This window comes from Microcebus murinus, chromosome 10, assembly GCF_040939455.1.
Source record: "Microcebus murinus isolate Inina chromosome 10, M.murinus_Inina_mat1.0, whole genome shotgun sequence".
NCBI lineage: Eukaryota > Metazoa > Chordata > Mammalia > Primates > Cheirogaleidae > Microcebus > Microcebus murinus.
The window spans coordinates 904,764-929,837 of NC_134113.1; the positions used below are offsets into that span (position 1 = coordinate 904,764).

General features: G+C 52.5%; 1 protein-coding gene across 8 annotated transcripts in view; it reads left to right on the top strand.

The window, feature by feature from the left end:
• BRD1 (bromodomain containing 1) overlaps positions 1-25,074 on the top strand; it is a 54,910-nt gene that overhangs the window by 17,727 nt on the left and 12,109 nt on the right. For 3 of the 8 annotated variants that reach the window (XR_012921353.1, XR_012921352.1, XM_012789590.3), the window contains 7 exons: positions 8,796-8,952; positions 13,482-13,613; positions 13,946-14,074; positions 14,572-14,884; positions 18,028-18,285; positions 24,060-24,367; positions 24,450-24,554. Coding sequence is in view for 6 of the 8 variants with exons in the window: in XM_012789590.3 (XP_012645044.1) it covers positions 8,796-8,952; positions 13,482-13,613; positions 13,946-14,074; positions 14,572-14,884; positions 18,028-18,285; positions 24,060-24,367; positions 24,450-24,554 (1,402 nt within the window). In the remaining 2 variants the exon portion in view is untranslated. Of the gene's footprint in view, positions 1-8,795; positions 8,953-13,481; positions 13,614-13,945; positions 14,075-14,571; positions 14,885-18,027; positions 18,286-24,059; positions 24,555-25,074 lie in introns of all 8 variants that reach the window. The other 5 variants (XM_076006903.1, XM_012789588.3, XM_076006904.1 and 2 more) reach the window with 3 other exon arrangements.

Here is a 25,074-nt window from a genome sequence, read left to right on the forward strand (position 1 = left end):
TATTTGTTTTTCAGAGACAGGGTCTTGATTTATGGCCCAGGCTGGAGTGCAGTGGCATGATCACAACTCACTGCAGCCTCCAACTCCTGGGCCCAAGTGATCCTCCTGTCTCAGTCCCCAAGTAGCTGGGATGACTGGTGCCACCAGGCCTGGCTACTTTTCCCACTTTTTGTAGAGAGGGGTCTTGCCGTGTGGCCCAAGCTAACAGTGTTTTGGTCTTGTTGAGACTCTGGCGCCTCTTGTTCCTGTGCCACTTGTCCCCTGCTGCCGTCCTCCACGCTCTCTCCCCAGCCCTCCCGCAGGGGGCCCGTGGGGCTGTCCTTCACTTGTTGGTCCACGTGTGGTCTGTGAGGTGTCTGTCACGGACATCTGTGTGTCTGTGTGACTGTTTAATTCTCATCATTTTCTCATATACATTGTAATTTCTACTTCTGCTCACTAGTGATCAAGAAGTATGTGTTTTTATTTACCAAGTCAGTTTTTTAAGCTGTTGACTTGTGTCACCTGCGTGTGGATAGAGGACACGGCTGCATCACACTCATTCACGCTCCGACGTTTGCCGAGGCTTCATGGAATACTATGTTGTAAATTTCTGTAAATATTTCATTTCTGATTGGGAATAATGTGTGTTCCTTATCTGATGCAACATTCTCTATGAGCCTGTTGGATCAGATGTGTAAGTCATGTTTTTTATATCCTTAATTTATTTTTTGCTTATGAGTTCCATTAGAATTGTAGGTTTGACAGTTCTCACTGTAGTTCCTCGAGGTTTTGCGTTTGATGACTTAAAGATTTCCTATTGGGCGGTCCGTACAAATTTGGAATTTGGTGAGCTCCCCTGTCACCACGCAGTGGCCCTCCGGACTCGGAGGCGAGGTCGCCCTGGCCTCAGCCGCCGCTCAGTCGTGGACGTGTCCGTCTGCTCACGCACGCCCGCGTCTCCCTGCCGCTGCCGCCTTTCTGTGGTCTTGTAAGATGAACTTTCAAAAATTTGACAAATTCTCTTACTCAGCGAGTTTATCCATTAACTTATACCAGATCACTGATATATTTGGATTTTTTTCTATAACTAGTTTTTTTTTTCTAATGTATTGTTTCAGATGTTTTTTTCCTTTCTGGAGTAGGGGCATTTTTCCTCCTCGTTTGGAAGGTATACGTTCCATTTAAACTTTTTATTTTCAAAATTTTTCAATATTTTATTGTAAAATACATGTAACATTTATCATCTTAACCATTTTTAATTGTGCAGATCACTGGCATTAAGCACATTCATCACATAGTTGTGCAACTGACACCTCTGTCCATCCCCAGAACTTCTGCCTGATCTCAGACAGAAACTGTCCCAACCGACACCGACTCTCATGGCCCTCCCCCAGCCCCGGCACCCCCAGTCTACATTCTGTTTCTGTGACTTGATCACTGTAGGTCCCTCGTGTACGTGGACTGAACAGTGTTTGTCCTTCTGTGTCTGGCTGATTCCACTGAGCACCGTTTCGGGATTTACCCGTGCTGTAGCGTGTGCTGGGACTTCCTTCCCTGTCAAGGCTGAATGCTAGTCCACGGTATCCATGACGTTCTGCTTTTCCATTTGTCCACCGATGGGCACGTGGGTTGCTTCCTGGTTTAGCTATTGTGAATCGTGCTGCTGTGAACACGAATGTGAGCATCCCTGTTTGCATTCCTGTTTTCGTTTCTTCTGGGTGCGCACCCCGAGGTAGAGTTGCTGGGCCATGACGGCAGCCCTAGTCTGGTGTTCTGAGGAGCCGCCGTCCCATGTTCCACAGCGGCCACGGCTCTGGCTGTTCCCCCCTCCAGCCCACCAAGGTTCCGCTTCCCACATCCTGGCCGGCGGTTACTGGTTTTTTTTTTTTTTTTTTTTTGAGACAGAGTCTCACTCTGTTGCCCAGGCTAGAGTGAGTGCCGTGGCGTTAGCCTAGCTCACAGCAACCTCAATCTCCTGTGCTCAAGCGATCCTGCTGCCTCAGCCTCCCAGTAGCTGGGACTACAGGCATGCGCCACCATGCCTGGCTATTTTTTTTCCTATATATATTAGTTGGCCAATTAATTTCTTTCTATTTAGAGTAGAGACGGGGTCTCGCTGTTGCTCAGGCTGGTTTTGAACTCCTGAGCTCAAACGATCCACCCGCCTCGGCCTCCCAGAGAGCCAGGATTACAGGCGTGAGCCACCGCGCCGGCTTGTTTTATTTTTTGATAGTAGCTATCCTAGTGAGTGTGAGGTGGTATCTCATGGTTTTGATTTGTATTTCTGTAATGATTATTGATATTGACCATCTTTTCATGTGATTATTTACCCTCTGTATATCTTCTTTGGAGAATTGTCTGTTCAGGTCTTTTGCCCGTTTTTGAATTGGATTTATTTTTTGTTGAGTTTTAGTTCTCTATATATTCTGGATAGTAATCGCTTGTCAGATACATGATTGCAAATATTTTCTCCCATTTTGTGGGTTACCTTTTGTTTTGCTGATACTGTCTTTTTTGAGACAGAGTCTCCCTGTGTTGCTCTGAGTATAGTACAGTGGCATCATCATAGTTCACTGCAACCTCCAACTCCTGGGCCCAGGTGATCCTCCTGCCTCTGACTCCTGATTAGCTTGGACTACAGGCATGTGCCACTATGTCCTGCTCATTTTCTATTTTTTGTAGACATGGAGCCTCACTCTTGCTGTGTCTGGTCTTGAACTTCTGACCTCGAGGGATCCTCCTGCCTCAGCCTCCCAGAGTGTTGGGATTACAGGCGTGAGCCATCATGCCTAGCCCTATGTTTTCTAATAACAGTTTTAGAATTTTAGGCCTTACATTTCTGTCTTTGATTAATTTTGTGTTAATTTTTGTTATATAAAGTTAATTTTTGTATATAAAGTGAGGTAAGGGTCCAATTTCTTTTGTTTCCATGTGGATATCAGCACTACTTGTTGAAAAGATTGTTCTTTCCACCATAGAAGTGCTGTGCCCGTGTACGTGGGGTTTATTTCTAGGCTGTCTGTCCCTGTGGCCTGCGTGTCTGTTAGCTAGTGTGCCACACTGGCTTGATTGCTGCAGCTTTGCAGGAAGTGTGAGCCCGCCAACTTTATTGTTTCTCAAGATTGTTTTGGCTATCTGGGGCACCTTGGGTTCCATATGAATTTTTAGAGTGGGTTTTTCTGTTTCTGCAAAATATTATTGGGATTTTGATATTGTACTGAATCTGCGATCACTTTGAGTGGTATTGCCATCGTAGCCATATTTAGTCTCCTATCCGGGCATTCCGTTATAGTTGTCTCCGTGGTCCCTGTGTTAAGAGTATTACTGTGTCCACGTGTGCTTGACTTCAAGTCCCAGTGTCTTCCCTGCTTGGATAATCTGAGGGACATTGGTGTTGGGCGTCTGGGGACTTCCCTTCACTGTGGGGGCTTCTCTCCCCATCTTCATTCATACTTGTGTGTCACCCTCAGGCGGAGACACAGGAGCTTGTCACACTTGCTTTTGTGGCATGTCAGTCCAGCCTTCGGTCCACAGAAAGGATCACTTTCTGTGTTTCTAATATTTGTGTCTTTGCCTAGTTCTCTTATTTGGGGTCTGTTTTCCCTGGACTCTCGTGTTGGAGCTGAGGGGGGGGCTTACATCTTCTCAGCTGGAAAGCTGCTCTTCTGTTCTCTTTCCACTCTTCCTGATTCTGGGTTTGTTTGCTCACATAAGCCCCCAAAAAACAATTTTGAGAAGCAGTTAGTGCCTTCCACATTTTTGATTTGGAATCTAGCATTTTTCACCCCAAGGTCAAATAGCGAAAAGGCAAATTTCTGGAATGTTGGAAGTGGATGTCACTTTAGACAGAGGGTCTGGACAGCCTGGTGTTGCCCTGTGCCACCACCTGGGACAGGTGGCCCTCACCACACCTGCTACTGCCACCCACTGTCCTTGCAGTTCCCTGTGCCAGCCACACTGGGCCTAAGAATGCAGTTCCTTCCTGTTTGGGTTGTTAACGTTGTTAGTACACACTCAGAGCAAATACACAACTTGAAAATTCTTAACTGTAAGTGACATTTAATGTGGATGCATGTCTTAATGAAATGGAGTTTTTTTTTTTTTTTGAGACAGAGTCTCGTTTTGTTGCCTAGGCTAGAGTGAGTGCCATGGCGTCAGCCTAGCTCACAGCAACCTCAAACTCCTGGGCTCAAGCGATCCTACTGCCTCAGCCTCCCAAGTAGCTGGGACTACAGGCATTCGCCACCATGCCCGGCTAATTTTTTTTTATATATATTAGTTGGCCAATTAGTTTCTTTCTATTTATAGTAGAGACGGGGTCTCGCTCTTGCTCAGGCTGGTTTCGAACTCCCGACCTCGAGCAATCCACCCGCCTCAGCCTCCCAGAGAGCTAGGATTACAGGCGTGAGCCACCGCGCCCGGCTTGAAATGGAGTTTTAAAAAGACAAGTTAGCGTTTCCATGGATGAATATTATTATCATTATTTTTAAAAAATTAATTAATTTATTTATTTCTGACAGATTCTCGCTCTGTTGCCCGGGCTAGAGTGCCGTGGCATCAGCCTAGCTCACAGCAATCTCTAACTCCTGGTCTCAAGCAATCCTCCTGCCTCAGCCTCCTGAGTAGCTGGGACTACAGGCATACGCCACCATGCCCGGCTGATTTTTTCTATATATTTTTAGTTGGCCAATTAATTTCTTTCTATTTTAGTAGAGACAGGGTCTCACTCTTGCTCAGGCTGATCTCGAATTCCTGACCTTGAGCAATCCGCCCGCCTCGGCCTCCCAGAGTGCTAGGATTATAGGCATGAGCCATCGCGGCCGGCCGGATGAATATTATTTACTGTTAAAATGAGACAGATTCTCCCTTAATTCTGCTTCTAGTTTTTGTTTTTATAGACATAAGTTCTGGAAAGTCATCACATATATAAGTAGACTGTGTAAACAGTTTTGTTGTAGCAGTGTACTCAACTTTTAAATTTCCTTCCAAGCTTTATCAAAAATCCCAAACTCATGTTTGTCAGCTGACCTCTAGCTTGATCCTCCTTAAATTTTGCCAGAAGCTAAAAATGGGCAGTCTCAGGCCTGTAGAAAAGTTATTAGGTTATTAAATATGATATGTCCAGTTTTCTTAAGTGCTAAGTTTGGCAGTTGATAATCTCTGACATTTCACTTTGACACTTCCTGTTTTATGTTTATTGTCAGAGTACATCCTCAGTCTTTCAAATGCACATTTTGGCTTATAATTGTCTTTCAGAAAATTTTTTAGAGCAAATTTTGTGAAACCATGGATAAATGAAGTAAAAAATTGGTGCTATTTTCTAGTATTAGTTCGGTCGTGGAACCAGTGCAGCGCAGACAACTTGAAATACCAGCCAAGTGTCTGGGGAGGACGTGGCTGATGAACGCACAGTACGCCGATGGTTTGAGGAGTTCTGTTCTGGTGATTTTAATTTTGAAAACGAGCCACGCGGGCCACCTGAGACCAAGGTGGATAATGATGAGCTGAAAGCTGTAGTGGAAGTGAAATCATCTAAACTTATGCGTGCGCGAATTAGCCCCAAGGTTTGATGTTACTATTCCAACAATATTGGAGCATTTGAAACAAGTCAGCAAGGTGAAGCAGCTGTGGATAGTGGATAGATGGATTTCGTGTGAATTAAATGAGCATCAGAAGAGAAATCGTCTCAAAGCTTGCCTTTCTTTGCTGTCATGACATAAAGGTGAACCGTTTCTACACCGTGTTGTTACTTGTGAAAAATGGATTCTTTTTGATAATTGCAAGTGCTTGGCACAATGGTTGGATAAAAATGAAGTGCCGAAACACAGTTCAAAACTGAATGTTCATCAAAAAAAGCTACTGGTGTCTGTTTGGTAGTCCAGCGCTGGTATCCTACAACTTCATGAGACCTGGTCAGTCAGTTACAGCGGATGTCTACTGCAACCAGTTGGATGAAACGTGAGGATGCTTGTGATTAATCAGCCAAGATTGGTCAACAGAGGCAGGCCAGTCCTCTTGCAAGACAACACTCGACCACATGTTGCACAAACAACTCTGTTCAAACCACAGAAGCTGTACTTGGAAACTCTCTGTCCACTGTATTCACCAGACCTTGCACCAACTGACTGCCACTTCTTCCAGGCTTTGGATCACTTTTTAAAGGAAAAGTATTCAATTCTCTCCAAACTCTGGAAAACGGCTTTAGTGAAAAGTGTCATTCGCTCTTCAGGCTTCTTCACTGCTGGCATAAACAAGCTACTGTCAAAATGGCAAAACTGTGTCATTAGTTTAGGCACATACTTTGATTGATTGTACTGCTTCTTGTTTGAGATTTAATAAACTACACTTTTGATTTGAAATCGGACATGTCATATTTAGTGACCTAATAGAATAACGTGGCATTGCGAGTCATTTACTGTCTCCATGTCTGTTGTGTCTCCAAAGGCTTTGTCAACAAATCTTACCATGTGCATTTTAGTTGTGCCTATGAGTCTTTGAAGGTACCTCGTTTATTACATGTATTCAGAAAGGCTTCAGCAAATCTTCAGTATACTCTTGACACTACCATTTGTGGTTTTTTTTTTTTTTTTAAGATGAGGTCTCGGCTGGGTGCTGTGGCTCACGCCTGTAATCCTAGCATTCTGGGAGGCTGAGGTGGGAGGATTGCTCAAGGTCAGGAGTTTGAAACCAGCCTAGCAAGAGTGAGACCTTGTCTCTACTAAAAATAGAAATAAATTAATTGGCCAACTTAAAAAAACATAGAAAAAATTAGCTGGGCATGGTGGCGCATGCTGGTAGTCCCAGCTACTTAGGAGGCTCCTGGGCTCAAGCGATCTTCCTGCCTCAGCCTCTCGAGTAGCTGGAACTATAGGCATGTGGCACCATGCCCGGCTAATTTTTTGTATATGTATATTTTTAGTTGGTCAATTTCTTTCTATCTATATTTAGTAGAGATGGGGTGTTGCTCAGGCTGGTTTCGAACTCTTGACCTCGAGCAGTCCTCCTGCCTCGGCCTCCCAGAGTGCTAGGATTACAGGTGTGAGCCACCATGCCTGGCCTTTAAAATATTTTTATCAGAGCCTTGTTGCTTACTACCTGTAGGCTGTTCACATTTTCAGAAATTCTGACCCTGGAAAAGAAAGTGTCTTGTTTTATGAGGTCAGTCTTTATAAGCTTATTGCCATAGCATTTCTTTGGATTTTTAATTGTTAGAAGATAGTTTTATCTGTGTTGCCTCATGAGATCATTAAAATTACCCTAAGTGTGTACATAAGCATGAAAAGAATCTGTATTCCTGTTAAAATGCACGGAAGTGTATGTGCTAAGGTTTGTGTAGTTTACTGCCCATGAGTCATGCCTCAGTCCAAAATCTGCAGCCCCTGAGACAGTCAGGCCCTGCCAGCCTGGCCTGCAGAGGAGCAGCCTTGTAGGGGGCTTGGTCAGAGCCAGGGTGCGCCCAGCTTGTTTCTGCTGGAGCCTGCCCTGCGGGCTCTGTCATCAGTGGGCAGCTGTCTGGTCTCCAGCATGCAGACCTACTGCCCCTCGGTGGTAGGCAGGAGGGCAGTAGGCAGGATGTGGACACCTTAGCGGTGGGTTCCACATTTGCATGGAAGCTCTTGGCACCTTCCTTGTTGGTCTAGATCCTGTGCGCCAATCTTGCAAAGCCTCTGACAGGGTTCCCAGTGTGGAGTTGGCCTCACAGTTGGTTCCTAGTCTGGTTGGTGTCCTGCAGGGCTACACTCAAGCCATGTCCTGCCAAAGAGGTGGCGTGGGGTGTCCAATGGTGTTGCAGAGATGCCGACAGTCCTGGTGGTCCCAGGCGGGCTCCACGTGCCCCTGAGGGCAGTGTCTCCTGCAGAACTCGGCCAGGAGCTGACAGCCCCTTGATTCAGAGCAAATCTTGGGGACAAACTGGTATTGTCAGGGCTGGCATTCTTGTTCATTGATTATTCTGTAAAACTTTTGATTTGCATTCTTTTAAAAATTTGATCTAAAAATCCCTTAATTTTTGTTCTGAAATTTTGAAATTTGGTGCAAAATGAAGAATGACTCCTTTTTGCATTTTGTGTCTTTGTTCTGTTAAAGTTTTGGTTTATGATCGAATTTGTGTTAATTTTCAGTGTCCTTTTGAGGCAAGGTGATGAATCATTTTTTGTTTCAGCAGGAAAGACAATAACAGTGACATGAAAGGTTTCTGGTTAGCCTTGAAGGGTTTTAAAATTGTCATTTTTTCCCCTCATGCAAATGTTTTTACCACTTTGAGTTTTGTAGTCCCCAAAAGGATGATGAGACTTGCAGAGGCCTGTTGTCATTGCAGCGGGAGCAGCAGCTGCTCATCACAGCTCTGGCCTCCCAGCTGCTTCTGCCTTGAGTTGTCTCTTTTCGTCTGGGAGGTAGTGGGGAGGCCCAGTGCCCACTTCTCTGTCCCTCGGGAGGGTGAGCAGTGGTCTGGGATTTGGTCATGTTGTAGCCGACGGAACTCTCGTCAGATAGCGGAGGTCAGCTGTGTGGGCAGGACGACACAGAAAGAATTGGAAAGTATTTAAAGCTGTGCTCAGTGTATTTTCTTCCTAGATATTTATCTGATAAATGTGTTAGTGAATTAAATGTGGATGAAGTCTTTAAATAATTGGAGATGGTGAACCTTGTTTCAGCAGTACCAGGGACAGTAGAAATTACGTGTCATGGCTCAGAGAGAAAAACAAAGTGAACATATGGTTTTATTAAAATAACACTATTATTTCTTGTTTCCATGATGAAAACATTTTAACATACTGCTTCATAGCTAAACTCTGAGTTTTTCCATGTTTTAGATTAAATAGGATTGCGAATCAGGTGTCCATTCAGCGGAAGAAGCAGTTTGTGGAGCGAGCCCACAGCTACTGGTTGCTCAAAAGGCTGTCTAGGAATGGCGCCCCCCTGCTGCGGCGGCTCCAGTCCAGCCTGCAGTCCCAGAGAAACACGCAGCAGGTATGTGGTGCGGCCTCCACCAACCTCCCCGGGTCTTGCCCTCTTGACCCACTGACCGGGCGCGGCGCCCCCAGGGAGAGGGTGCCTGGGGCCCTCGTCCTCTCCAGCCCCAGAACGGTAGGGTGGGTTCGTGTGGCCCGGCTGAGCACTGGGCCGTGCGGCCTCTGCTCTGCCTGCTGCCTGGGGCTGGCCCTCCTCACTGTGCCCGGCACCGCGCCAGCTCTGGGGATGGAGGGGATGCCACTGCCACTTTGGGCGTTCGAGGTGGGGCCTCAGGGGCGGGGTCTGTGTGTTGGGCCCAGGCTTGGGGTTTTGGAACTGCAAGGAGTGATTTATTTTGAGGATCTTACCTGAAGAGCTGGTTGAGCCTTGAAACAGTGGGGAGGGAGGGGCCGCGAGAGCTGAGATGGACAAGGAGGAGCTGGAATCTTCCTTTTTAAAGGGCAAACCCAAACAGACTTACATTTTAGTAGTCAGTTTGGGTTTACAGATCACCTGATAGTGTAAAGCAGTTCCAAAAGAATGGATTCAGAAAGGAAAGAATTGGCTGCTGTGAGATGTCACAAAAATAAGTTGAAAACAAAAGTGGGTCTTCTTCATACTGCCCCAGATGCTCTGCTCGCTGGTCTTCGTAGGGAGCAGCTGGTCTGGTGGCCTCCCTCCCCTTCGGCCCACTGCGGGGGCGCCTCCAGGGGCTGGGGGGAATCCCTTTTCACTGCAACCTTGGGCACAAAGCAGATTTGCTACACTGCCACAAAACGGTGACTCTCTTTCGAGAGAAGCCCCAGCCTGCTGTGTTCACAGCTGGGTCCCACGTGGCTGCTGGGGCTTCCGTCTCGGAGGTGCTGCTGCGGAACCGGCACCAGTTCTGGTGCCTGCAGGGAGCTCGGTTAGGCACCTGGGGCTGCTGCTGTACTCTGTGGGATCGCCAGGCCTGCTCTGGAGTAGCCGTGAGTGAGCTGTGGGCTGCTCTCTGCATCCAGCAGGGTGCGGCTTGCGGGTCCCATTCTGGAGGTGGAGTCCCCATTTCCCACAGGGACCTTGGGGCAGTGGATTCCCAGCACCACACGTGTGTTTGGCCGTGGAGCGTTCTGGGGCCTCCCACTGTGTTCTGTCACGTCTGTGTGGGGGATTGGACTCCCTGGGAGGCTGCTCAGGTTTGTAAGTCGGCCCCCGCAGAGTACGAGGGCTTTATTTGAAAGTGCCTGTCGCAGAGTAGAGGCTTAGTGATACTTGCTGGTTGTTGAGTGAGTCAGCTGCGCTTTCCATCGGTGGTGCAAGACATCGGTCTCTGGTCATCTCTCTACCATCCCCTCATGTTGCAGCCCCCAGGGGCCTCCGGCATGTGGGAAAAGGGGCTTTAAGACGTGAAGTTCAGACATGGCGAGAGTGTGGGGGAAGGGGGCGTGGTGGGCTGGGGCTTCAGTTTTCACGCCAGTGCTGGGGGAGTGGATGAGGGGCTGTGATGGGAAGAACGGAGAGTCCAGACCTCGGGGCTCATCTGGGGCTGACGCCAGGGGACGAGCCACAAAAGGCAGAGTCTGTAAAATGAAACGCTGCTGTGGCCCCATGGGGCTTGTCCATCTGTGGGCTCACTGGAGAGATGAGGGCCGAGGTCCTCCGCAGCAGGGTTCGTGGGCAGTGGGCAGGGCTGTGAGGGCCTGGGTGCCGCGAGGGGGCCAGGGTGCAGCCTGAGAACCAAAGCAGACCCAGCCCGAGGGCTTGGTGGCAGCCGGCCGTGGCTGCATGCAGAGGGGCTCGAGAGCAGGGGCAGGCGGCAGCTTGCCTCGTAGAGCATGAGGGCCTCGTGAGGACGGGCGAGCCCGAGAGCCCCGAAGGTGCCCCTGGGTTGGCAGGGGCGTTGGGAGGGGAGAGACCGCGCTTCCCCATCAGCCAGCGTGGGACTTTCGAGGCTTAGTGTGGTTTCGTGTTTTTTGAAACTTTAGAAATACTTAATGTCAGCATTGGATTCACCCGTGTGTCTGGGCGTCGTGCTCAGCCAGGCCCTAGAGAGGACAGGCGAGGCCCTTGCCGCCCGCGGTGACTTGGGGAAGGCAGGCAAGGGACGGGAGCCTGGCGGGAGATGAGCAAGCGCCACCCCCAGCAGCACTCTGTCCTGGCTGTGGGCAGGGTCCTGCAGGCCCTGGTGGGTGAGGGCAGGCTCCTTTCTCGGGCCCTCCTGCCGCTGCATGTGGTGGGCATTGCGGGTCACCACGGGGAAGGGAGGAGCGTGAGGGGCGGCATGTAGCTCTCGGCATGCGACAGTCGTCTGCCTTTAACGCGCAAGGTGGTGCCTCTCGGGTGCCCGCTCTCTTGGTCCTGCTTTCCTGTCCTGGGAGTGCGTCCCCCAGCTTGCTCTCGGGGAGTCTGTCCCTGGAGCAGTTGGGGTGCTGCTGGGCGGCTTGCGTGGCCTCTGCCCATCCGCGCTGCTGCAGGTGCATCGGTCTCAGCAGAAGAGCCTGGCCCTGCTGCTGGGGGCTGGGGGTGCTGGGCCTGCGTCCCTTGGTGTTATGCTCTTGACAGTGTCTCAGGAGCCGAGGGGACACCCAAGGCTGAGAGCCGTCACCCTGAGGGGTCTGTCCCTCCCACGCAGGGGGTTTTCATCTGACCGCAGGACTCTGGCCACCCTGTGCTAGCATTTCCTCCATGTACTCAGAGCAGAAACGCCGTGGCGCTTGGCGCTTATTCCTGGCATTGGGCAACCACTTCTGTGCTTTCCCTTCTTGGAAACCACTTCACCTCCATCCTGCTTTAGGAGTCTTCCAGAACTGGTCTTCACGTGGGAGTAACAAGCACTCAGGGCAGAGGAAGGACGTGGAGCTTCCGAGTGCATGAGGCTGCCTGTGCTGAGGTCCTTGTGTCACCGAGCCGCCACCTGTGAGAGAGGCGTGCCAGGCCCTCGCAGCAGGTCGGGGGGCAGCATGTGTGCCCCGGCAAGGGGGCTTTGTTGGTGTTGTCAGGTTTCTTCCACTTCCTACAGATTCCCAGGCAAGACGTCTTCTGGATGTGTTCAGAAGTGTCTATTTCAAACAGATGGACAAAGTGATTTTCATGTGTTCCAGGGGGATTTTTTTTATTTTTAAAGACAGGGTCTCTGTCCCCCAGGTTGGAGAGCAATAGCATCATCACAGCTCACTGCAGCTCACACTCCTGGGCTCAGGAGATCCTCCTGCCTTAGCCTCCCAAAGTGCTGGGACTACAGGTGTGAGCCACTGCACCCTGCCTGGGAATTTGGTTTTTAAATCCACCTTTTTATGTATTTACTGCTCTGTGTGTGGATGATACTACTGTTATCCCAGATTTTGTGTCTGAGTTCTCAGTAACGTTAAGATAAACTCGGGCATTTGTACTGCGGTGGATGCTGCAGCCCCCTGGCGTGGTGAAGCCCGATCTCGGGAGGTGGGGGCGCAGGGCTTGGCTCCCCAGGCCCTTTTTAGCCCCTGTGCCTCCCTCTCCACCATCATCTGTGCTTTCATTGCCGTGTGAGGCTTGGTGACAGTGACTCTGCTTTGGGACTCTCAGTCTTTCAAAGCACACCTGTAGCCTGGGCCCTAGGCGGCTGCTGTGTCCTGGGGCAGGGGCCGGTGGGACCCCTGGGGCAGAGCAGTCTGGATTGTTGAGGGTGTTCTGGAAACCCCTGGCAGCGGCTGGCCCAGGGCTGCAGATGGCCAGCGTGTTTCCCGAGGTTGTGCTGTGGCAGTGGAGAGAGGGACGGCTGGGGCAGGAATGGTCCTGCGACATGGGGCAGGTTCCTCCACCCGCCTAGGCCCTGGCGGGGGGGGCACTGGGGCCGGGTGGGCCAAGGCAGAGCCGGGCTCCGTCCAGTAGCCTAGGCCACCTTCTGCACCGTGGCTCTTGCAGGACTAGGTTTTCTTTGTCGTGGAAGTGGCTGGTTGCGAGCTGCGGTAGGGGTAGTGGCCTGTGCTGTGGGGTGCACTCTCTGACCCTGTGGAAGGGAAAAGGTGCTGCCGATTGGGACAGCCATGTGCGCTGCTCCGAGGCGAGGGAGTCTGGCCCGCCCGTGCCGTCTGCCATGGTGGGCTCAGCCCCTGTGTCTTCCCTGCTGCTCACTCCAGCTGCTCACTGCATTTGGGGTCCTGGAGGTCCATCCTCTCCACCTTTGCTCCTTGGATTCAGGCCCTGCCCCCGGCCCCACCCTCCCACCCTTGCCCAGTCCCAGCTCCGCCCCAGCAAGCCCCGCCTACCTGACCTGGCCCTGCCCAGGACAGCCCAGCCCTCCTAACCTGGCCTGGCCCTCCCTGCTTACAGAGTCTCCTGCTCTGGAGGGGGAAGCCTGTGCCCTGGGGCCAGCTCCCTGCTTTCCTGTCCATCCCCTCTGCCAGGATGCTGCCCTGGAGTCCTCTATTGAGGGACAGTCCATGTCCTCTCTAGGACAGGCCCGTGGACCCCATGCTGTGATGCTCCGGCATGCACAGACTCCCGGGGGCTCACCGGTACAGGTATCTGAGGTCCTTTGTAGGGAGGGCTTCTCGGTTTGACTGAGGAAAGCTTTGCATTAATTTTCACAGAGAGAAAATGACGAGGAGATGCAAGCCGCCAAAGAGAAGCTCAAGTACTGGCAGCGGCTACGGCACGACCTGGAGCGTGCCCGCCTGCTGATCGAGCTGCTGCGCAAGCGGGAGAAGCTCAAGCGCGAGCAGGTGAGGCCCTGGAGGGCACCGAGGCCTCTGCTGGTCTCTGGGACAGGTAGAAATGCCCTGAGCCGCTCTTGGCAGAGCAGGTGTGCCCTCAGGCACCTGCAGTCCTGCCCGCTGCCCTCCATCTGCCTCGGTGACCCCATGGTAGTGCCTTGCTCAGGGCCAGGCCGGGATGGGATAGACCATCTGTCCTGGGCTGCGAGGCCTTTGTGGGTCCGCCGTTGGCCTCTGCCTTGAGAGAAGCACAGGTGCCTGTGGGAGGCGGGGCGCTTGGACACGAGCTTCCGTGTGGCAGCAGAGCTTTTCTACAGCGGGCTCTTCATCTGTCCTCACAGGTGAAGGTGGAGCAGGTGGCCATGGAGCTGCGGCTGACCCCACTGACCGTGCTGCTGCGCTCGGTCCTGGACCAGCTGCAGGAGAAGGACCCTGCCAGGATATTTGCCCAGCCCGTGAGTCTGAAGGAGGTGGGTGTTCACGGCTGCCCAGCTGTCCCATCCCACGAGTGACTGTGGATTTGCGCTGCTGCTTGATTAGTAAATGTGTAACCAAGTAGAGTACGTTACTTCTGTTCTTGATTCTCATTTTTATTTAATAAATGTAGTTTTTGATTATAAAAGTGATACCTTTCATTGTAAAATACTGGAAGTGTGATGGGTTGGGGCTCCCCTCAGACAGGACCCTCAGCGCGTGGCGTCTGTCTGACCAGCACACCTGCTGCTTGCTTTTGGCGAAGGAGCCCGAGTCAGGAGGGCCCCGCGGGGACTTGGGTTTCGTATCTGACTGGCTGCCTTGCTGCCTCTTGTTAGCTGTGGGGAACTAGTCTGTACCGTGTGTGTGAGTGTGTGCATGTGTGGCTCTCAAATAGGAGGGGTGGGTTATTGGTTATGTGGAATAATAAATGTAGTATAAGCTAAGTATCCTTTTTAGTTTGTAAATGATTATTTTTCCTCCCTAAAATTAGGTACCAGATTATTTGGATCACATTAAACATCCCATGGACTTTGCCACAATGAGGAAACGGTTAGAAGCTCAAGGGTATAAAAACCTCCATGAGTTTGAGGAGGATTTTGATCTCATTGTAGATAACTGCATGAAGTACAATGCCAGGGACACCGTGTTCTATAGAGCCGCGGTGAGGCTGCGTGATCAGGGAGGTGTTGTTCTGAGGCAGGCCCGGCGCGAGGTGGACAGCATCGGCTTGGAAGAGGCCTCGGGGATGCACCTGCCCGAGCGGCCCGTCGCGGCCCCTCGGCGGCCTTTCTCCTGGGAAGACGGTAAGAACTGGGCGCCGAGTCCGAGGACAGATGGGAGGCTGCTGCTCCGGCAGGATGGCTCTGTCCTGCTTTGTGCTGCCCGCTCTGCGTTGGCACAGTCCAGGAGAAACGGCACCAGCCACACGTGTGATTTAAATGTTCTAGTAGCGTCACTGAAAAATTAAAAGAAACAGGTGAAATTTATATTAATAACGTATCTTATTTAACTCAGTGTGTCCAAAGCGTTGTGATTTCAGCCTGAGAGCAAGATGAAACCACCGAGAATGTACTTTGTTAGCGTTCTCCGTCTTTGCTCCCTGCCGTGTGTCTTGCTCATGGCATGCCTCACTTCAGACCCGCAGCGGTTCACGTGCCTGCTTGAGAGACCGTGTGGCCCTCCCTGTGGGGCAGCCCAGGTCTCGGCCATACAGCCCGAGAAAGCAGTTTGGTTGGCCCAGAGTGGGCCCTGGTGCACCTGCAGCCAGAGGAGCTCTGGCCCTCTCCCCTCCTGGTTTGCACCAGCTGCGGAGGGGCCTCAGCGCGGGGTGACCCCAGCCTGGGCCAGCGTCTCTGCTGCCACGGCACACACGTGGCTGTCTGAACACCCGCCTCCTCCTGCGGACAGGTCCTCGCAAACCAGGGTTGCCTCTCACCGCGCCTTGATTGTCAGGCTGACAGTAGCATTTATTGAGTGGTGTGAACCGTCCAGGTCGGTTGACAGAGCACTTCTAAGCACGGTTTTCCCAAGTTTAAAGTTGTTTGCACAAGTCCTGGTGCGTCTGGTTCATTTATCCGGAGGTCCCATGTTCTTGTTTTCTTGGCCTGACCTTCCCCTGGATGAGCTGTGCTTGGGGGACGCCCCGCCCCACCCTCCATGCGCTGGGGGCCGTCACTCCCGCTGCGCCTCCCTCAGGCAGCAGTTCTGGCCTCCTGTGCCCAGCACGCCGGGACTGTCTCCCCCCAGAGCTCCGGCATCGAGGGTGTGCAGGATAGGTTTGTGCCCTTTTTTTTAAGGAATGGGAATATGTTTTTATTTTTTGCCTCTGATTTTAAGATTAACACTTGTTCTTGCAAAAATTTGGAAAACAAACGCAAACCCCAAACCCACTGACAGCTCTCAGTGAACCGAGGCAGAGCTGTAGGTCCTGTGTCTGTGCTTCCCGGCCAGTCAAATGAGAGCTGGCTTTTCTGAGACATCGCTCAGGTCCTGAGAAGCGCAAGGCTGAGAGCCCCTCCCGGCGAGCCGTGGCCTGCGGGTGCTCACTGTCTGCTAGAGTGTCCTGCGCCCAGCAGCCCTGCCTGGCGTGGACCTCTTGCCAGCCGGCAGCTCTCAGAGGTCCACTGGCACCGTGGCTGCTCCCAGGATGGCTGCTGGTTGCTGGCCCTTAAAAGTGGAAAGAGCCAAAATGCACCTCGCCTGGGCTCTGTAGGGAGTCCTGTGACCCCGAGCCCTGTTCCCAGCCCCTCCCTCGGCTCCTGCCACTCTGTCTTTGAGCAGAAAGGACTTAGGGGCCTCTGGGTGTTGACACCTTTCAGATAATGGATGGCAGATAAATTTCTGCACCCAGGTTTTTTGCTAAGGAGAAAATGAAGGATGAGAAGTACTGATTTATTTCTCCCTCAGTGTGTGGGCCAGTGGGCCAGCTTGTGCCTCGACGGGGCTGCTCCTCGGGGTTCCCGGCACCCCTGCCAGTGCCTGAGCCCTGGTGACAGCGCCCCGTGGCGCAGACACAGAGGCTTCTGAGCTGCTTAGAAAACCCCAGACGACAGGAGGCTTTTTTCTTTGGGAATGACGTGGATTCTGTTTGCATGAGTGTTTCCAAGGTGCCGTCTGTGAAGTGCAGCTTGGCACGGTGGCTCACACCTGCAGGCCAGCACAAGAGCTGTGCGGCACTGCCTCACTCCAGTCTGGGCCACAGAGCAAGGCCTGGTCTCTAAACAGTGTTTTGTCAGAGTGATGTGGTGGGTTGGGTGCAAGTCTTGGACGATTGTGTTTTGGGTGTTAATATTTATTTCTCTGTGCCGGTGCCTCGTTACTTCGTGAGAAAGGCAGGTGCTGTCAGTAGAACGTTTGTCTCTAGAGAAAGGTGAATTCGTTAATTTCTGGACAATCTTTCTTTTCTCTCCTGCTTTTCTCTTGCTCTGGTTTTGTCTTTAGGTAGCTCTAAAGAGTAGCCTCGGCCGGGTGTGGTGGCTCACGCCTGTAATCCTAGCACTCTGGGAGGCCGAGGCCGGTGGATCGCTCAAGGTCAGGAGTTCAAAACCAGCCTGAGCAAGTGCGAGACCCTGTCTCTATTAAAAATAGAAAATAATTGGCTAACTAAAAATATATAGAAAAAATTTGCCAGGCATGGTGGTGCATGCCTGTAGTCCCAGCTACTCGGGAGGCTGAGGCAGAAGGATTGCTTGAGCCCAGGAGTTTGAGGTTGCTGTGAGCGAGGCTGACGCCACGGCACTCACTCTAGCCTGGGCAACAGAGTGAGACTCTGTCTCAAAAAAAAAAAAAAAAAAAGAGTAGCCTCTTTTCTTGGCCATCTTCTCTACTAATTTAAGGCTATTTGTGCTTTACAAATTTTAGTGTTTTACTGAAATTGCTAGGGACTTTGTAGTAAATATGCCTGAAATTCAGAATGATCTGTGAATTTTGCAGCCCAGTTTTAATAAAGCCACACAATGATCTGCATCTGAAGACTTCAGCTAAGACGGCATTTGTGATGTGCAGACAGCCCAAGTTAACATGTTTGCAAATCTCCACGTGTTTGCAGAATCAGCGCAGGTCCATCTCGAGCTGTGCCGGGTTGGTGGAGCACATCTGTCTGGTGGTCTTTGTGTTGCACCCTCACTTGAACAGTCAGGATGTGTTCACAGGAGGACTCGGTTGAGTCATGTTTCAGGACAGGTTGCAGGTGTCACCTGGACGCTGCCCCTGCTGCAGTGACACTGTCTGCACGTGCCCCTCGCTGGCCTAGAACTCTCCATCAGGTGCATCCTGACGTCTCCCTGTAGCAGTGGCCCCGTCGTGGGTCAGAGCGAGGGGGAGGGCCTGTGTCTCCTGAGGGGCTGCCCTGGGGCCTCGGGCCAAGGGTGATCCAGAGGCGGGGCTAGTGAGGTGTTCTCAGGTGCAGCGGGGATTTGACGACTGATGCTCCTGTCCTTTGGTTCAGTGGACAGGTTGCTGGACCCGGCCAACAGAGCCCACATGGGCCTGGAGGAGCAGCTGAGAGAGCTGCTGGACATGCTCGACCTCACCTGCGCCATGAAGTCCAGTGGCTCGCGGAGCAAGCGGGCAAAGCTGCTCAAAAAGGAAATTGCTCTTCTTCGAAACAAGCTGAGCCAGCAGCACAGCCAGCCCCCGGCGGGGTCAGGTACTGGAAGCTTTGAAGAGGACGGTGCTCCGCTGGGGCTGGACGCGGGCGAGGAAGGTAAGCCGCTGCTGCGCGAGGCCGCCGCCTCCCTGCCGGCCAGGGCTGAGGCGCAGACGTGGGTGTCCCTGGGCTGGTCCCCGTGTGCCACCCGAGCCCATTGCTAGCTGTGTGAAGTTCACAGAGTCCCACGGCTTGATAGTCCCCCAGGAACAGGCAGCACAGTGGGGGTGCCTGTGCTGGGGTTTCTCAGTTAAATAGTTTATAAAGTTTGGGGCACAGAATAAAATTTTTTCTTTCAACTTGGGCCTGGAAAACTGTTTGAAAAGAATGACTTGGGTCTGACACTGTGTTAAAGAGTTAAAGTGCAGATGAGAGTAAGAAGTATTCTTGTTGTACTTTGTAAATCGAAGGAGAGCCATTTAGCTGTGCACTAGTTACCTGAGGCAGCTTTGTGAAGGGCTGTTTACTCTCATGTAACTGCTCTTCCCTGGCCTGTGGAGGGTGGGGGGCTCTGCTGGGGCCTCAGCTCTGGACAGCTGTCCCTGGGGGGTGGCTTGTTGTGACAGTAACTGAAGACTGGGAATGGAGCTGGGCAGCAGCATGGTGGTAGAGACAGGAAACAAACAGGAGAAGAAACCATCTCTCCCCGGGAAAGCAGTGGGGCAGCGCAGACGTGAGCCCCGGGTGGCGAGCTGGTTCCCTGAGCAGTTTGCCCGTGTGTCGGCTGGGCTGGAGGGCACAGGTGGCAGCTCGTGTTTATAAAAGGGAACTTGAGGTGAAAATTGGGAACCGAATTGAGCATGGAGAAGTCGGCAGAGTGATGCCCGGTTTTTTTTTTGCCTCTGGAGCCCCAGACCCCTGCCACAGCCAGCAGGCGGTTTGTCACCTTCCCGACTTGCCTCGCACGGCCAAGAGCAGCGTTAAAACAGGACACACATGCAGTTGCTCTTTAACTTGATTTTTTATAAAATCTTCCACCTCTGGTGGAAATCTGTGTCCACGCGCGCAGGTCTGCCTGGGACCTTGCCTCAACACACCGTGTCCTGCCCAGAGGCGTCACAGGTGGCCAGTGCCGTGGGTCGGGCGTGACAGCCTCTGGTCCCTCTGACTCAGCACGGTTTCCGCCTGTGACTTCTCCTTTTTGTCCCGTTGTGGCATTAGGCAACTAGAGCTAGAACCGTGGGGTTTTCTTTCTCTTAGAAATCTACCTCCTGTGTATACAGCTAAGAATTCTTCTTGCACCCTTTTTTCACTCATTTATACCCATTTTTGTTCCAATTTTATGAGTCTTTTGTTTAGGTCACCTCAGCGTAAGACGCAGACTCTAGGCCTTCTCTTTTGGGTGACCTAGATTATAGTAGGGCTGGAGAGTAAGGCTTTGTTTTTCACTGTGGAAACACCCTTTCTTCCTGCTCTCTGAAGAGCCTTTGTCACCAGCGCATGACCCCGCCTCTGCCTTTCTAGGGTCCTCGTGAGGTTTTTTCTGAGGAGCGTTTGCTTACAGGAACCTTTGGCAGTCAGGCCTATCTGGGGTCTGGTGCTGTCCCCGGTCCAGGTGGCGTCCTCACCTGGTTCCCATGGTCTTTGCTTTCCTCCGGCCCGTGGCAGGGTCCTCTTCCCACCCGCCGAGCGTGGTCCTCGGACCCGTGGGCGTCGGTCAGGCAGACTCCGCTGGTGTGCTGCTTGTCCTGCACAGGGGGCTGGAGAAGAGGTTTGTCCACAGTCACTGTCATCAAAACAGCGGGTTCCGGAAAGCTGCCCCGACCCGCCCTGACCTCGTAGCTGCAGAGCAGCCATTACCTTTCGGTGGTTTCAGCGGCCGCCTCCACCGGCCCTGGCTTCACGGTACCGGGGCCTCGTGCCCCTGCGTGAGTGGGTTCCTCACACCTGCCCCGTGGGCAGGAGCAGCTGGGCCTCTCGGGGGTAGCCCTGAGGTCATTTTAGAGAAAGCTTCTACAAAGTGAGATCTGAGGTCAAAGGAGGCCTGGGCTGGCTTAGCACTGTGTTGACGATGACTTGAGGAGCAGGGGTGTCCCGAGCTGCGGGGAGAGAAGGCCAGCGGGCTGAAGGCCCTTCCGAGGGTGAGGGCGGCAGGGTCCCTTGGAGAAGGGCAGGGACAGCCACAGACACGTGGGTGAGTTGTACAGAAATGTCAACTCGAGGTGCTTATTATGGGATAAAAACCAAGAATCAGACATGTAAAAAATTTTTCAGCACGTTCTCCTAAGTGAGACAGCCCCTCTTTTTCTTAAGTATAACTACAATATCATCACACCTAAAAAAGTCATGATTCTTTAATATCCAATACAGAGTCTCACTTAAATTGCAATTTAACGATGCTCATGTAGCATCTATGTTGTTGTGTTTGCAGCAGCATGAACAAGGATAGCTGTGGGAGCCTGGCCCCAGGCCCTGGTTTCTGAAGGAAGGAGACGTCCTCTGGGCTGCCAGGTGGCAGTGGCCCCCTCTGTCCTCGGGCCCCTAAGGCTGTGCTGTGGCCGTGACTCGGTCTGCTGAGCTGCGGGCTCCTCGTGCCAGCCGGCCCTGCCCTGCTGACGCCTGGAGACTGAGCGCGTTCGGGTGAGGGCCGAGCTGAAGGGAGCTGTTGGCACGAGTTGCCGGAGTGCGTTTGCTGAGCTCTTGGTCCGCCCTGTGCTCGGCTTTGGCTCCAGGTGGCTGATGGGGCCACAGCCGCGAAGGCAGGTGTCTGGGAGGAGAGTCTGCTCCTCGTGCTGGTGCGCGGGTCCTACGAGTGGAGTCGCAGTGACGGCCCCCCCTGCCGAAGGCTCCGGAGTCCGCTGTAGGCGAGAGCAGCTCCGTGGGGCACAGCTGTGTGCGCGGCAGAGCCTCCCTGCCGTGCACACACACCGTCATGTGTATGAAAGGACTTTTAGTTTTTGCTCTTAAAATGTTCCGTGTCTGTGGCATTAGCCCTTCAGAATTGCCAGGAAGGATGGCGGTAGGGCGGTGAGGTTGCTAGTCCTGTGCTGAAGGTGTCCCTGTATGCTGCGCTGTGGCTTTCCGAAGCGTTTGGTGGCTTTGCTGAGGAAGCGTTTGGTTGGTGTGGTGGCGGGCGGCCAGGTGTGGAAAATGCTGTGGAGTTGTCCCGCACGCTGACCCGGGCCTTCCGGTTTTTGTAGAGTGGCTGGTTTAGATTAGGCATCCTGTGTGTGAGACCGTTTCGTGGCTAACCTTTTTGCTGTTTGTAGTTGTGATAAGTACCAATGAGTGGAATTCTAGGATACTGACTTTTATGTTTGCAATTCGTGAGACTCTCTTATATTTGATTGTGACGCAGATTGTTCTGGAAGTTAACTGAGCATCTCTCATATGCAGTTAATAAAACATGGCATGGCTAGCAGGTAGGGAGCTTCTTAAAAGAAGCTTTAAGAGAGGCTTAAAGGAATTCCTTTAAGAGAGACTTAAAGGAATTCTCATACCTGCACGTTAACATCCAAAACCATTCCGCTCAGGTGACAGGACTGGGCAGCTGGGCTCTGCTGGGGCAGGTCAGGGGGTGCCGGGCTGCAGGACACAGCCGCTGTGTTTTCTCATTTCGTGGTGAGGAGAGTGAGGCGCAGGGAGGTTCGGCGGCCTGCTTGTGGGCCCAGGCTGCTGGGGGTGGGTTTGCACCTGGACGAGTGGCCTCTGCCTTGGACCGCTGCCCTCCTGGGTGCTTCGGTCAGCCCTCGGAGCACGTCCTGTGAGCCTCGTGCTGGGGCCAGCAGCCTGGTCTCCATGTGGAGCTGACTGCGGGGGGACAGCTGGGGACAGGATGCATGGGGCCCGGCGCAGGGTGGGAATGGGTGTGGAGCCCACGGGCCAGGGAAGGGCGGGGACAGGGCTGAGCATGGGACAGGCAGACAGGCTGGCAAGGAGTGCGCTCGGCCGAGGCAGTGCTGTGCGCTCCTGTTGGGCGATAAGATCAGGCCGTCCCCGTGGCGCAGAGACGGTGGAGGGTCCGGCGTGAGGCGTGTTAGCCGGCAGGAGGGGTGTGGGCCCTGGTGGAGGAGGCTTGTGTGCATGGCTGCCGCCCGGCAGGACCAGTAGGCGGGTCTGAGGTTCCCTAGCTTTGGAGAGGTGGGCGGGAGGTGGCTTGGGGAGGGCCTTTGGGGTGCCCAGTGCATGGCTGGGAGGAGGCTCCCTGAGGTTCCATCTTCCATTGCCCGGTGCTGCCGAGGGTCAGACCGAGGCTGGCGCCAGCCTCGCCCCACAGGCCACCGGGATCACAGCGAGCAGCTCAGCGTGAGGTCAGGGCGAGGAAGAGGAGGCAGGAAGTGAGTGAGGGCGAGTCCCTGTGGCTCCGGCCTGTGTTCCCAGACACCTGCTAGCCCTGGAGACTGGAGGGAAATGCAGACACTCAGGTGACAGGGACGTAGCCGGTATCGACAGCTTAGTTTCCACCCGGTCAGTGTCCCGTGTGTTCTGAAAATCTGTCCTAGGCCCGCTAGGGGATCTGAGCGGGGTGGGGGGCGCTGACTAGTTCAGTGTCCCCGCACAGGTGTCGTGCTCTCCAGGTGGGCGGTTCTGCCTCTGTGCTGTCAGTTTTAGGTGCTAGATAAGCTTGTTTCCTCTCTCAGACTTTTTAATAAAAGGCATTTTTAAACAAAAGGCTTTTTGTTGAGGTGACACTTTCCCCATTGGCATTCAAGTCCCTGTGAGGGCTGTGACAGCTTCGAGTGGCAGGCGGACACAGGCGCCCTGCAGCCCAGAGCCCGCCGGGCTGCGCCAGGGCAGAGTCGGCCACCCCGCACCGGGGTTCGCTCGCCCCGCCTCAGGGAGGGCTTTTTGGTGTCATTCTTAAACTTTTGTCTGAGTTAGTCCAGTGGCTCAGAGTCGTCAGCGAAGCCTGTAAGTGGTGTAGTGCTTCATTTTCAGAATGACTTTTTGGATTGAAATATTAACCATATGTATTTCAAACGGTTTTTGGAAAGTTTGCAGGCTTAATAAAAACTAAACCACTGATAACATATATTACTTAGGATTATTTAAATTGTTACTCTTGGTTTTACGTTACACTTCCTGTAGCTAAAATCAGTCCTGCCTGGAAAGAGACGTCAGTGGCTCAGCCCAGTGTGGCAGAACCTCTCTCTGTGGCCGCCTGGCCACGCCTGCTGCCCCCGAGCGCTGCTCTCCGACCTCTCATTTCTATGCTGGGAATTTTACAAAAGCTGTTTTAAAGAGACTAAAATAGTCTTCTTCCAAAGGCTATTTTTATTTTTGAAGAGAGACTTAAAAGAAAAAGCTACTGTTAAAGTGTTCGGAGATATGGCACAGAAGTCCGTGTGTTCTGAGATGAGTGGGAATTTTTTTACTGCTTTTCTTGAGAATCATTCACAACTGCTCACCACTCACGGTTTTTGGCATTGACTTAGCAAACCCGACCAGAGCTCAGGTTAATGTGTCTCCTTTTGTTCGGTGACCTGTGGTCCCGGGTAGAGCTCTGGAATGCCAGTGTAAGGCCCTTAGTTATGTGAAATACCTTTTCTTCCTCAAGGTAAGTGAATTGCTGATTGTAGAGACTGTCATGAACTTGAACGATGTATTTAATATTGGCATATGTGAAGTGATCTTTCACAGTTGTCGCAGACAGTGACTGCACCGGGCCCCTGCGCCCAGGGTGCCAGGCCCACAGCCTTTGGCGCTAGGGAGGCGCACACAGTGTGGCCCGAGCCCCGCGGGGCCACTCCCTGCTTAGCAGACAGTTATTTGTGATGCTTTGTGTCCTTAATTGAATTAGTATTTTGGTGGACTTCACATTTATAGTAAGTTTTATAATAGATTTTATAATCTTCAGTTTTCAAAAATCACTTTATTTATAATTTTTTCAGGAGATAAATCTCCCCCTAAACTTGAACCATCAGATGCATTACCTCTTCCTTCAAACTCGGAGACTAATTCAGAACCACCAACCCTCAAACCAGTAGAACTCAACCCAGAGCAGAGTAAACTATTCAAAAGAGTCACATTTGATAATGAATCACATAGCACTTGCACTCAGAGCGCACTGGTAAGCGGACACCCTCCAGAGCCCACCCGCGCCAGTAGTGGCGATGTGCCGGCGGCGGCCTCCGCGGTGGCGGAGCCATCAAGCGATGTAAACAGACGCACTTCTGTTCTCTTCTGCAAACCGAAAAGTGTAAGCCCCCCAAAGTCTGCCACGAACACTGAAACCCAGCCAACTTCTCCTCAGCTAGGGACCAAAACCTTTTTGTCTGTAGTCCTTCCGAGGTTGGAGACTCTTCTGCAGCCAAGGAAAAGGTCGCGGAGCACATGTGGAGACTCCGAGGTGGAGGAGGAGTCCCCGGGAAAGCGCCTGGACACAGGTAAATGTCACGGGTGGCTGGCCGAGAGCACCTCGCGCCTGTGCCGAGACGCGTTCCGACCTCCAGGGAGCTGGGCGTGGAGCGTGCGAGGCTGAGCTCTGGTTTTACAGCATCCTCTCAATTTCCAGAGAAGAAGACGGTGCCGTTTTTTCTTTGAAAAGCCCCGAATTGTAGGTCTGAGGCTGGTGCCCTCTCGGGGGTTGGAGGGGCATCGGCCACAAGTGGCTTCATGGCCTCTTGGTGGGCTGAGAGCCGTGGTCAGGGCTGCTCTCCGCTGCTGCCCGTCCTTCCTTTCCCTGAGTGTTCTCAGCACCAGGTGCGACTCCGGTGTGGTCTGCAGCTGGCCGTCTTGACTCTGGCACATCTGGGTAACCCGGTGGCCGTGGGCGGCGGTGTCTGGCACCCGCTGGACCCTGGAGTTGAACCCGGACCTTCCTTCCTGAGGACAGCTCGTCCCGGACCTCTGAGGGGGTCTGTCCTTAGACTAAATGCGGCACTTTGCAGTTGATTTACGTGTTTT